We start from the raw sequence: 13,188 nt of genomic DNA, 5'->3' as shown, positions 1-13,188 counted from the left end.
TCGTTGACAATGTGAAGAATCTAAAGTCGTTGACAATGTGGAGAATCTAAAGTCGTTGACAATGTGGAGAATCTAAAGTCGTTGACAATGTGGAGAATCTAAAGTCGTTGACAATGTGGAGAATCTAAAGTCGTTGACAATGTGGAGAATCTTGTGTCGTTGACAATGTGGAGAATCTAAAGTCGTTGACAATGTGGAGAATCTTGTGTCGTTGACAATGTGGAGAATCTTGTGTCGTTGACAATGTGGAGAATCTTGTGTCGTTGACAATGTGGAGAATCTAAAGTCGTTGACAATGTGCAGAATCTAAAGTCGTTGACAATGTGGAGAATCTAAAGTCGTTGACAATGTGGAGAATCTAAAGTCGTTGACAATGTGGAGAATCTAAAGTCGTTGACAATGTGGAGAATCTAAAGTCGTTGACAATGTGGAGAATCTAAAGTCGTTGACAATGTGGAGAATCTAAAGTCGTTGACAATGTGGAGAATGTTGTGTCGTTGACAATGTGGAGAATCTTGTGTCGTTGACAATGTGGAGAATCTTGTGTCGTTGAATATGTGCAGAATCTAAAGTCGTTGACAATGTGGAGAATCTAAAGTCGTTGACAATGTGGAGAATCTAAAGTCGTTGACAATGTGCAGAATCTAAAGTCGTTGACAATGTGGAGAATCTAAAGTCGTTGACAATGTGGAGAATCTAAAGTCGTTGACAATGTGGAGAATCTAAAGTCGTTGACAATGTGGAGAATCTTGTGTCGTTGACAATGTGGAGAATCTAAAGTCGTTGACAATGTGGAGAATCTTGTGTCGTTGACAATGTGGAGAATCTTGTGTCGTTGACAATGTGGAGAATCTTGTGTCGTTGACAATGTGGAGAATCTAAAGTCGTTGACAATGTGGAGAATCTTGTGTCGTTGACAATGTGGAGAATCTAAAGTCGTTGACAATGTGCAGAATCTAAAGTCGTTGACAATGTGGAGAATCTAAAGTCGTTGACTATGTGGAGAATCTAAAGTCGTTGACAATGTGGAGAATCTAAAGTCGTTGACAATGTGCAGAATCTAAAGTCGTTGACAATGTGGAGAATCTAAAGTCGTTGACAATGTGGAGAATCTAAAGTCGTTGACAATGTGGAGAATCTCGAGTCGTTGACAATGTGGAGAATCTAAAGTCGTTGACAATGTGGAGAATCTAAAGTCGTTGACAATGTGGAGAATCTAAAGTCGTTGACAATGTGGAGAATCTCGAGTCGTTGACAATGTGGAGAATCTAAAGTCGTTGACAATGTGTAGAATCTAAAGTCGTTGACAATGTGAAGAATCTAAAGTCGTTGACAATGTGGAGAATCTAAAGTCGTTGACAATGTGCAGAATCTAAAGTCGTTGACAATGTGGAGAATCTAAAGTCGTTGACAATGTGGAGAATCTAAAGTCGTTGACTATGTGGAGAATCTAAAGTCGTTGACAATGTGAAGAATCTAAAGTCGTTGACAATGTGGAGAATCTAAAGTCGTTGACTATGTGGAGAATCTAAAGTCGTTGACAATGTGGAGAATCTAAAGTCGTTGACAATGTGGAGAATCTAAAGTCGTTGACAATGTGGAGAATCTAAAGTCGTTGACAATGTGGAGAATCTAAAGTCGTTGACAATGTGCAGAATCTAAAGTCGTTGACAATGTGGAGAATCTAAAGTCGTTGACAATGTGGAGAATCTAAAGTCGTTGACAATGTGGAGAATCTAAAGTCGTTGACAATGTGGAGAATCTAAAGTCGTTGACAATGTGTAGAATCTAAAGTCGTTGACAATGTGCAGAATCTAAAGTCGTTGACAATGTGGAGAATCTAAAGTCGTTGACTATGTGTAGAATCTAAAGTCGTTGACAATGTGTAGAATCTAAAGTCGTTGACAATGTGGAGAATCTAAAGTCGTTGACAATGTGTAGAATCTAAAGTCGTTGACAATGTGGAGAATCTTGTGTCGTTGACAATGTGGAGAATCTAAAGTCGTTGACAATGTGCAGAATCTAAAGTCGTTGACAATGTGGAGAATCTAAAGTCGTTGACAATGTGGAGAATCTAAAGTCGTTGACAATGTGTAGAATCTAAAGTCGTTGACAATGTGGAGAATCTTGTGTCGTTGACAATGTGGAGAATCTAAAGTCGTTGACAATGTGCAGAATCTAAAGTCGTTGACAATGTGGAGAATCTAAAGTCGTTGACTATGTGTAGAATCTAAAGTCGTTGACAATGTGTAGAATCTAAAGTCGTTGACAATGTGGAGAATCTAAAGTCGTTGACAATGTGTAGAATCTAAAGTCGTTGACAATGTGGAGAATCTTGTGTCGTTGACAATGTGGAGAATCTAAAGTCGTTGACAATGTGCAGAATCTAAAGTCGTTGACAATGTGGAGAATCTAAAGTCGTTGACAATGTGGAGAATCTAAAGTCGTTGACAATGTGTAGAATCTAAAGTCGTTGACAATGTGGAGAATCTTGTGTCGTTGACAATGTGGAGAATCTAAAGTCGTTGACAATGTGCAGAATCTAAAGTCGTTGACAATGTGGAGAATCTAAAGTCGTTGACAATGTGGAGAATCTCGAGTCGTTGACAATGTGGAGAATCTAAAGTCGTTGACAATGTGGAGAATCTAAAGTCGTTGACAATGTGGAGAATTTAAAGTCGTTGACAATGTGGAGAATCGAACACTTATCGCAAAACTGTCCAATACTGTAACACTTATTCAAACAACGGAGCCATCTTCTCTTTAAAAAGACAAGAAGATATTTTAGTAAGTACCTATGAGAGTGTATCGAGTACCAATATCTCGTGCTACCATAAGAAAAGTCCTAAGTCTCCCTGGTAGCACAATGGAGAAGTAGCTAATGAATAAACTTTTGGTCAAAGTATCATTTATCAAACCCGAACCAAACCGTTAGGACACTTTGCTCCCTGAGATATTCGTTTGGTTGATAGATGCTCTCCCTTCTGTCTTTATCTCTCTCTATCTCTCTCTCTTTCTATCTCTTTCTTTCTATCTCTTTCTATCTCTGTCTATCTCTCTCAATCTTTTTCTCTCTATCTCTCTCTATATATCTCTATATAACTCTCTCTTTCTATCTATCTATTTCTCTCTCTTTCTCTTTCTTTTTCTCTCTTTCTATCTATCTATTTCTCTCTCTTTCTCTTTCTTTCTCTCTCTTTCTATCTCTCTCTATCTCTCTCTATCTCTCTATATATCTCTCTATATAACTCTCTCTTTCTATCTCTCTCTTTCTTTCTCTCTCTTTCTATCTCTCTCTATCTCTCTATCTTTTTCTCTCTATCTCTCTATATTCTCTATAGATCTCTCTTTCTATTTATCTCTCTCTTTCTCTCTCTCTTTTTCTTTCTCTATCTATCACTTTCTCTCTCTCTCTCTCTCTCACTCTATCTTTCTTTCATAATCCCCTCTCTAATACAACCCTCCCTACCCACAAGTAACACGTAGTGAATGGTCAACAAACACCCGCCCTAGAAAAAAACAACCTCACTTTGTTGAAATGAACAAGCCCACCTCCGGATCACGTTCGCGTGATTTCCCCAACGCTAAAAATCGAGACTTCTTTCCAGGGTCGATTCCAATTTCCTTAAACGTAGGTAAATTTAGTCCAACCACAGGGGAATGTTTATTATGGGGGACCTATACCGTTAAACATGATAAATCAGATTAGCATTACCTCGTTAGGTACCTATCGACCCCCGGACCAAGGAAAATATAAACAGGTCCAGATTAATCGTCTCGCCTCGCGAGAGGAGCGCTCCGAGAGTTGGATTACCCTGCGGGAATTACCGAAGTTTTCCATCACTTTCAGAAACGAAAGAGAGAGAGAGAGAGAGAGATTGGGGTACCGTGGGAGTTAGGGGGCGCCAGGGAGAGAGTTCACGAGTGTTTTGCCGATAATGAAAACTGGCCCTAAGAAGGGAATGTGATTCCATATAGCAAACATTTCATCACAGTTTTGGTGGGTCCAGTGCCGTAGTGAATAGCTTTGCAGTTTTATATATACAAATTGTAGATATATATAGAACAGTAGCAGTCTATATGACAAATGGTGACTGGCCATTTCATCCCAGGACATTTTATTTTTGGTCACTTCATCCCGGTCATCTCATACCCAGTCATGTTACTAGTGTTTCTAGTGTTTGCTCCTCTACTCTTCAGTCTTGTTGAGAAATGTAATAATATATGTAAATAAGTGAATAGTTTGTAGATCTGGGTGTGTACTTATTTATATTCCTTCTATTTGCTGTAGGGAATGTCACTATATTCCTGCGCAAACCGCATGACGTAATGATCAAAGGCCCAGGTGTGGTGGAAGTAGTAAAAATATTTTGAGAGATAAAGAATGATTACAATAATCATGATTATGCCGATGATAGCTAATCATCTAAGGCTATGGTGTAGTGGAAATAGTGAAAATCTTTTCAGAAATGAGAAAGATTAGAAAACTTATGATTATCCTACTTCGAATTTATCTTCAGACGGCCATTTTTCACTTGATCTTTATCCATTAAAGAACTTTTACCATTTGCAACTACAGAAATTATTGTGACAGACTTTGAGAAAGCTGCTTTTACCATTTGAAACTCCAGAGATTATTGTGACAGACTTTGAGAAAGCTGCTTTTACCATTTGCAACTCCAGAAATTATTGTGACAGACTTTGAGAAAGCTGCTTTTACCATTTGAAACTCCAGAGATTATTGTGACAGACTTTGAGAAAGCTGCTTTTACCATTTGCAACTCTAGAAATGATTGTGACAGACTTTGAGAAAGCCGCCGTGAGAGCTTTTCAAGAGATGTTTCAGACAGAGTAACGGGATGTTATTTTCACCTCTGCCAAGCTGTAGTACGTAAAGTCAAGGAATTGTACATGAGAAGTGACTAGCACGGCAGAGCTACGTGGAATGGTCTTCCAGCTTTGGCCTACGCGAACAAACAATGCTGTAAAGGGTTGGCATCACGCCCTCCAATCTCTGTTTTCATTCCTTCATCCAACAATGTGGACAATGTAGATGATCTACGTATGGACAGTTGCACAAGGCATCAGTTTTACAGGCTAACGCCGGCACTGAAGAAAGTCCAAGAAAGAAATAAGTAACACTGTTCAAGAGAATTACAAACATTTTACAGCAATACAAATCAATGGATCATCTTCTGTACTTACAATCAATAGCCTATCTATCTGATGGATTTAGATGAACACATAAAAACGATGTTTGCGTTAACTCTCTATCAATAGATGTACCTTTTTATGACATTAAATTTTATTCTTTTTAAAGTGTCACACTTTGTGTCCTGTAAATATAAATATATATTTGAAATATTGCTGATTTCATCATTTTTACAATTACTATTTCTTGGATAAAAAGATCCGATGCAGTGGCGTAACTAAGGGGGGGGAGGGGGGGGAGAAATTTAAAATCCCCCCGGGCCCCCACCCAGGGGGGGCCCCCAAATGGGTGTCCGAAATTTATTTGTAAATATATAAATTAATATATTTGATTGACAAATAGTGTCAACGGATGTCTTTTTTTTTCAACATTTACGGATTACAAATTTATCACAAAGACTAAACCTAAATCTAGGTCTATCAGTACGTTGACTTTGTTGACATTTTAAAAATATTTTTTCCCACAGAGATCAAAGTTTTTTTTAAAGTTAGTTTTACATTTTAAACTTTGTTGCCACGAATAAAACTGCACGATATACAGCGAATTCCAGGTATCTTGTTACCTTTACTAATAATAGATCTAAATGGCGAGTATTTTATGGCTACACTAATTAACCTTGAAGCAAAATTTACAGAATCGAGTATAACAGATCCAAAAGTTATTCTTAATAATGCTAGAATAGTCCATTATTCGGGTTTGGCGTCTATAATTTCAGAATTAAACTTCACTCTCGAGTTATTACCCCTCTATTCATCTTTCCTCAATCCAATGGAAACTCTATTTTTATTTCCATCTAATCCTTTTGCTTTCGCACAAAACATAAACAAAAAACAATGACGTAATATCATATAATATTAGCACATCCTTCCTTTTGAAGTTATTATCACACCCTTCATTTTAAAGTTCTTAAGAGTGATATCTACTAGCAGGGCCGGCCCTAGCATTTGCGGGGCCCTATGCGAAACGGGTAGGGATAAGCATAATGTCAATATTATTTTTTTTAAATTAGAAATTGGCCTACTTTCGTCTTTGCAATACATTTTTATCAAATGAAAGCTCGCAATGCCACTTTTTATTTATAGGCACCCCAAAATGTCAATTTCGTCTATTCTTCAGGAGATTTGAATAAATTCAAAAAAGTTCAGGACTTTATCGTATATTTTGCCTTTTCATGAGATTTCCTGGAGGCCCTGGAAAATCAGGAGGTCGCGAAAACCCTGTTATTTTATATACGTTATAATGGTTTAATTTAATAATGTACACTTAGAATTAGCGCGCATCCTATGAAAGTGCGGGGCCCACTGCGACCGCATAGGCTGCAATGGCCTAAGGCCGGCCCTGTCTACTAGGAACTTTAACAATTCGTCCACTTCTGGTTGTCTTGACTGGCACAACAAGTTCTCTAGACGTTGGTCTATAACTGTCTGTTTCGTTTGTTCCAACATTTTGCAGTTCATTGTCTCCATCGGTATCATAGTACCCAGAGATGTCTTCATCGAAACTCTTATTCAAAAAGCGTTGATTTCTTCTGTATGTTTTTCCGTTTGTCTTTATGTTGTAAGATCTGGGTGCTGAATGTTTTTTATGACAACTGCTTTCTGCCATGTTTGACCTAGACGAACTCTCCGACAGAATAATCTTTAGGTAGTTTTGCTTTTGCATTGTAATTCACTTTGCTTTTCATCTGTCGTTCGTTGAGTAATGTCTCTGCATTTTCAGCTACCGATGGTTTCAATAGTTTAGGATCAGTTGGAATGATTCCCTGAGTCTTCTACTCGTCATCAGTTGTGATGGTGAATACGGCAATCCGCTTATCGGAGTATTACTATACTCGAGCATAACGAGATATGGATCTTTTCCACTTTTGTATGCTCTGAATCCTTTTGCTTGCGCACAAAACATAAACAACCAACAATGACGTAATACCATATAATATTAGGACAGAATCTTCTTCATGCAGTGGAAAATTAAGAATTTTTTGCCTATCTTGAATTCTGGTCAAAGCTCTTGCTCACAATTAATATAGTTCAGAAGAAACTACAAAAGTCTGGACTGCATATACGGGAAGCTGCTAAAGAAATTAGTACCCTTTCATGCTTTCTGCAAAATGATGAGAAACTGACAAAAACCCAATCCATCAAAAAAGCAAAAGAAGATAGTGAATGCTATGGATTCCCAGTAATCAAAACAACCAGAAGAAAGAAAAGACTTGATGGGAAGTTGAGTTCTAATGTTGGAATGTCAATAGAACTGCAATTCAAACGTGTTGCGACAGAATTGCTGGACAGATTTCATATGGAGATGAAGGGCAGATTGCAATGGATACCTTTGGGTTTCTTCTTGAACCAAGACACCTGTTAGATGAAGACCCGCTTATGACAAACTGTGCTACTTTTCCTGTTTGTATGATGAAATAAATGGAAAATCGCTTTTTCAATGATGTCATTGATGCACGAGCACTTTTCATCAACAAACCAGTAATGCAATCACCAATAGACATATTGAGGAAACAGGCTTCATATGGGAATTACGTGTGCTCAAACTTTGCCACCTCCTCCGAATACCGCTAACTCAGGCCACTTCCATTACGTCATGTGAGAGATCATTCTCAAAGCTCAAGTTCATCAAAAGCTATCTCAGGAGCACAATGACACAAGAAAGGCTTATCATGGCTTTAATGTTAGTGAAGTCACAAATACTAGAAAGTATCGATGTAGTTGATGTTATAGATGTCTTTGCTGCACTAATGCACGACGTGAAGCGATATCAATTGAGATTTGTCACTTGTGCATTATTTAACAAATAAACAAAGGTATTTTTCATTAAAAGAGTCTTGCTTACTTTTTGTTAAGTTTACTGATATACTGAACCAATTTGATTTGGGGCTTATATATTTTTGCCTACATTATTCCATGTCATATGTCGAATGTCAAAATGCAAGGGGCCCCCAAAGAGGTCAATCCCCCCGGGCCCCCAAATCCCTAGTTACGCCCCTGATCCGATGAAGAAATGACCAGTGGATGAAATGACCAAAAATGAACTGACACTATCCATCAAATACACACACACACATTTCTATCAAGACTATGTTTTTTCTTCAGAAGTGTGTGTTAGATTGATCTAGAAGTTCGTTAGCAGCCAGAGTGAAATATTGGATTGAACAAACAAACAAACAAACAAACAAACATCAATATGACATAGGAGTATGACAGATCCAAATTATAACACTATAGATCTGAAAGAGCCAGTGTACATCTATTTTGAAATATTTGAACATTAGTCACTAGTGCGATACTCTGTTAACTCTGAAGTACTTGGAAGTGTTTTATCTTAGCCCTAACAAATATCTACTATGCCTTGAGGTCCATGGCAGAAAGCCCATTTATTGATCCCGGACCAGCACGGTCTTCACCTTCTTGGTGCTCAAGTCCTCAGAGTATCGGACTAGTAGCCACCAGTCTACCAAAACACCATCAGTTTAAATTATGTCCCCTGATTTCACCTGCCACTTTCAGGGGAGTGAAATATTTCGAACTGATGGGAGAACATACATCGCAGAAACATTAGGTCACGTGAGCATCGGGCTCGCGTCTACTTGCACACCCAGCTTGAAACAGGGGAGGTAAGGGGAGCTAAACAAGAGAGATTATACGATGTTCACAGTGCCACACACACACATGCATGTTAGCACAAACACACAAACATACACATGCACGTTAGCACACACACACATACACATGCACGTTAGCACACACACACACACACACACATACACATTAGCACACACACACATACACATGCACGTTAGCACACACACAAATACACATGCACGTTAGCACACACACATACACATGCACGTTAGCACACACACACATACACATGCACGTTAGCACACACATACATACACATGTACGTTAGCACACACATACACATGCACGTTAGCACACACATACATACACATGCACGTTAGCACACACATACACATGCACGTTAGCACACACATACACATGCACGTTAGCACACACACATACACATGCACGTTAGCACACACACAAATACACATGCACGTTAGCACACACACATACACATGCACGTTAGCACACACACACATACACATGCACGTTAGCACACACATACATACACATGCACGTTAGCACACACATACACATGCACGTTAGCACACACATACATACACATGCACGTTAGCACACACATACACATGCACGTTAGCACACACATACACATGCACGTTAGCACACACACATACACATGCACGTTAGCACACACATACACATGCACGTTAGCACAAACACATACGCATGTACGTTAGCACTAACACAAACACAAACACATGCACATTAGCACAAACACACACACATGCACGTTAGCACAAACACACATACACATGCACGTTAGCACACACATACACATGCACGTTAGCACACACATACACATGCACGTTAGCACACACATACACATGCACGTTAGCACACACACATACACATGCACGTTAGCACACACATACACATGCACGTTAGCACAAACACATACGCATGTACGTTAGCACTAACACAAACACAAACACATGCACATTAGCACAAACACACACACATGCACGTTAGCACAAACACACACACATCACGTTAGGACAAACACACATACACATGCACGTTAGCACACACATACACATGCACGTTAGCACACACATACACATGCACGTTAGCACACACATACACATGCACGTTAGCACACACACATACACATGCACGTTAGCACACACATACACATGCACGTTAGCACAAACACATACGCATGTACGTTAGCACTAACACAAACACAAACACATGCACATTAGCACAAACACACACACATGCACGTTAGCACAAACACATACACATGCACGTTAGCACAAATACACACACACACATTATTTAGGGGAGGGGAAAGAATCGCACAACTCTTTAAAAAAAAAAACCTGATGTGTTAGTATTTCTTGCATGACACCCTCGTTAACCGTGGGCCACAGAAACAGATGACCTTTACATCATTTGCCCCATTGATCTGATACGGACACTTCTCATGACTTGCTTTATTTCTTGTATTTAGCATCATTAGTTTTCAACCGCCTCCCTAATGACATAAACCTGAACATAGTCATCCATCACGTATCAATGTGTTGCTATCAGCAATGGCTAAAGCAAATATGAACTAATTCTCATTGAGATGGATAACTTTGAAACACGAGACAACAGACACCTAAATGGTCCAAGAGTTCATTATTTGGTTAATAAGAAGCTCGATCAATAGAGATCATTGTCTGGTCATTGTCTAATGATTGTTTGATCTGATAAGGTTTGTGTCACACTACTCTATGGAAAGGAGGTGGCCATATCTGAGGCATTGGGAACTCGAGGAGCAGGGAACAGAACATCAATACAAAATAAATCGCTATTTCTACAGAAAGGATGGGTCAATGGTGAACGTTCAGTCTACCACAGCTTAGGCCATTTAAGTCATCTGACTTGAAGTATTCCTTCAAAATTGAAGACGATCTCATTAGATGACTTGAGACAACATGGAATGTCAGTAGGCAGGGCTTGAATGGTGAGACGTCCTGATAACAGTCCGAGAGTGCAGCACACAGCAAGACAGCAATCAAGGCAAGTTGTAAGATGAGGTGACATTGTAGAAAGTGAACAATTTCCTTTGCATATGTTTTATTCTTGGTATTTTATTTCTCTCTACTGCGTTTTCAAATACATCTTACGTTTTAAAAAAACAATTCTATAGAAATTTTACAACTGACAAAAACTGAAAAGCTAAATATTTTACAGATCTCATGGAGAATTAAAAAAAACAAGCAATAAAAAAAGAGAATAATTTAAAAAAAAAAAAAACATATCTAAATGAAAGAGCCGCTAATTACTGCCATTTATCTAAAAGTTATCTTATCTTATATAATACAGACGTTACTTCAAAAAAGAAGATGATAACATACTACGCGTGATGCATTTAGCCATGTCTATTAACCAATTACCTAAATTCAGCGAAGTCACTAATTTGTCTGGCTAGCTCAGGCAACCCATTCCATGTTCTAATAGCACTAGGGAAGAAGGAGCATTTGTACAAATTTTTCCTAGCATATGGAACGAGAAATGTGCCTTTATTTTTGTGTCTTTCTGAGTATTTTATTAAATTTTGTTTTTGTATTTGAAGATTATGGTTCAGTGTTTTATGTATAATTGCTTCTTTACTTTTGAGTCTTCTATCTTGAAGGCTTTCTAAATTTAGTGATTTTACTAAAGGTGTTACTCTTGTCAAATGTGAATATTCGTTTGTTATGATTCCTAACCCTTAAGCTTTTAAAAAAAACAGACCTAAACTAATTTTTAGGATTCTCAGATATAAAAGTAAAAATTAAAGCTTCCCTTTCAGGGCAGATGATGGAAAAGTCACCTGTTCTCAGATATAACTAGACTTAAATAACGACTTTATAATAGAACTTTATCAAACATTTGAGCACTCTATGTTTTCAATGCTTTAACGACATCAAAGATGAACATGTATAGCAACCTATGGTACAAGTGATTAGGGTTAGTGACTAGTACAATTAGTAAACCAGGCGGTTGATTGGAGTCCCCAAGAAATTCAAGTCAACATTGTAGCCAGAAGCACTAAGTGGTTTTATTGAAAAGATCCCCTAACAAGATCTTTATTGTCTTCAAGATGCTATTGGACAGGGTGTTAAATTTAGAGTTTCTCTAATTAGATTGTATAAAATAAAAAATAGACTAGATTCACAGAATCCAAAAGTAACTGTTACTTGATTCAAAACTCTAGAGAACAAACATAGACTGTAGATTGATTGCTTTAGATGACGGGTGAACTAAGTAAATAAGTGGTTTGTTTGGGTTTGTTTTGTTTTGTTTTGAGTGGGGAAGGGCTTTTATTTTTATTTTATTTTTTTGCTGGTGTTTTTGTTTTCTTTTTTTTTTTTTTACTAACTCAACTATATCATCGTGTTGTATTGTGTATTTCAGCCTAATCACAAGGTGAAGGTCTAAAGCAGCAAATGTTTCTAGGTGTCTCTGATTTACCTGACAATGTTGGCCGTGATTTCTTGAAACACTTCGGCTTTTGATTTCACTCTTCTCTGAGCAGTAGCTCTCTGGAAACAAATGTTCGAGTCTTAATTAAACCCGATAGTCATTTGGTCATTTTGAAAAAGAAAATATTAAAAACTATATATTGGACAAAGTTTAAATTAACTCTTTGAAGTTCAAATTTTAAATTAATTCTTTGAAGGCCATCCTATATCATAAGCTGCTATCGTTATGTAAAGTATACTGTTTAATAAAGCAATCAGTTAAACGCCTTTAAAAAATTGCATCGATAAGTAGTATAAATCATTTTTAGATATAGTGCAGTTACTTGACCGAGTGATACCAAGACTAGACAGTCATTAAAACTGACCCGTTTCTGTAATTCATTCTTCTGTATAATCCTGGTGAAGTCCCTCTGTCTGACTATTGAGATCATCTCCTGGGCCGCCTGCTTCTGGCTGTACAGCCGTTCACTGCGGACCACACGAAACACTCGCTGGGGAAAGTCAACATTGAGAGAAGACGGGCTTAGTCAACTAGTACCTGTCAGAGTATTGACTCTCAAGAGATAAAGAGCAGAACTAAGAAGATCAGGCATGGTTCCTGGTGCTGTATCATTGACACAACAGGATAACAGAAGAACAGCCAAAATGTGGAACATTTCCATACATAGAAAATACATTGGTATATAAAAATGTACACAGTGGCGTAGCTATTGTAGGGGAGGAGGGGGAAGAATTGAAAATCCCCCTGGCCCCCACTTGAGGGGGGCCTCCAAATGAGTGTTGTTGTTTTTACATTAAATATTAAATATTACACAAAATGTAGGGGCCCCCAAAGAGGTCAGGTCCCCAAATGATGGCAGATTCCTAG

General features: G+C 38.1%; 1 protein-coding gene across 1 annotated transcript in view; it reads right to left on the bottom strand.

Annotated features, from left to right (window-relative positions):
* The window catches only part of LOC106067211 (glutamate receptor ionotropic, NMDA 2B-like), a 174,671-nt gene that overhangs the window by 8,096 nt on the left and 153,387 nt on the right, over positions 1-13,188 (bottom strand). The window contains exons 16-17 of the mRNA XM_056030454.1: positions 12,686-12,811; positions 12,310-12,380 (exon numbers count right to left, since the gene is read on the bottom strand). Of these exons, the coding sequence (XP_055886429.1) occupies positions 12,310-12,380; positions 12,686-12,811 (197 nt within the window). The remainder of the gene's footprint in view (positions 1-12,309; positions 12,381-12,685; positions 12,812-13,188) is intronic.

The sequence above is a fragment of the Biomphalaria glabrata genome, chromosome 5 (genome assembly GCF_947242115.1).
Source record: "Biomphalaria glabrata chromosome 5, xgBioGlab47.1, whole genome shotgun sequence".
Lineage (NCBI taxonomy): Eukaryota > Metazoa > Mollusca > Gastropoda > Planorbidae > Biomphalaria > Biomphalaria glabrata.
Note: the sequence above shows the minus strand (reverse complement) of the source record. Positions and strands in the feature narration are given on the sequence as shown.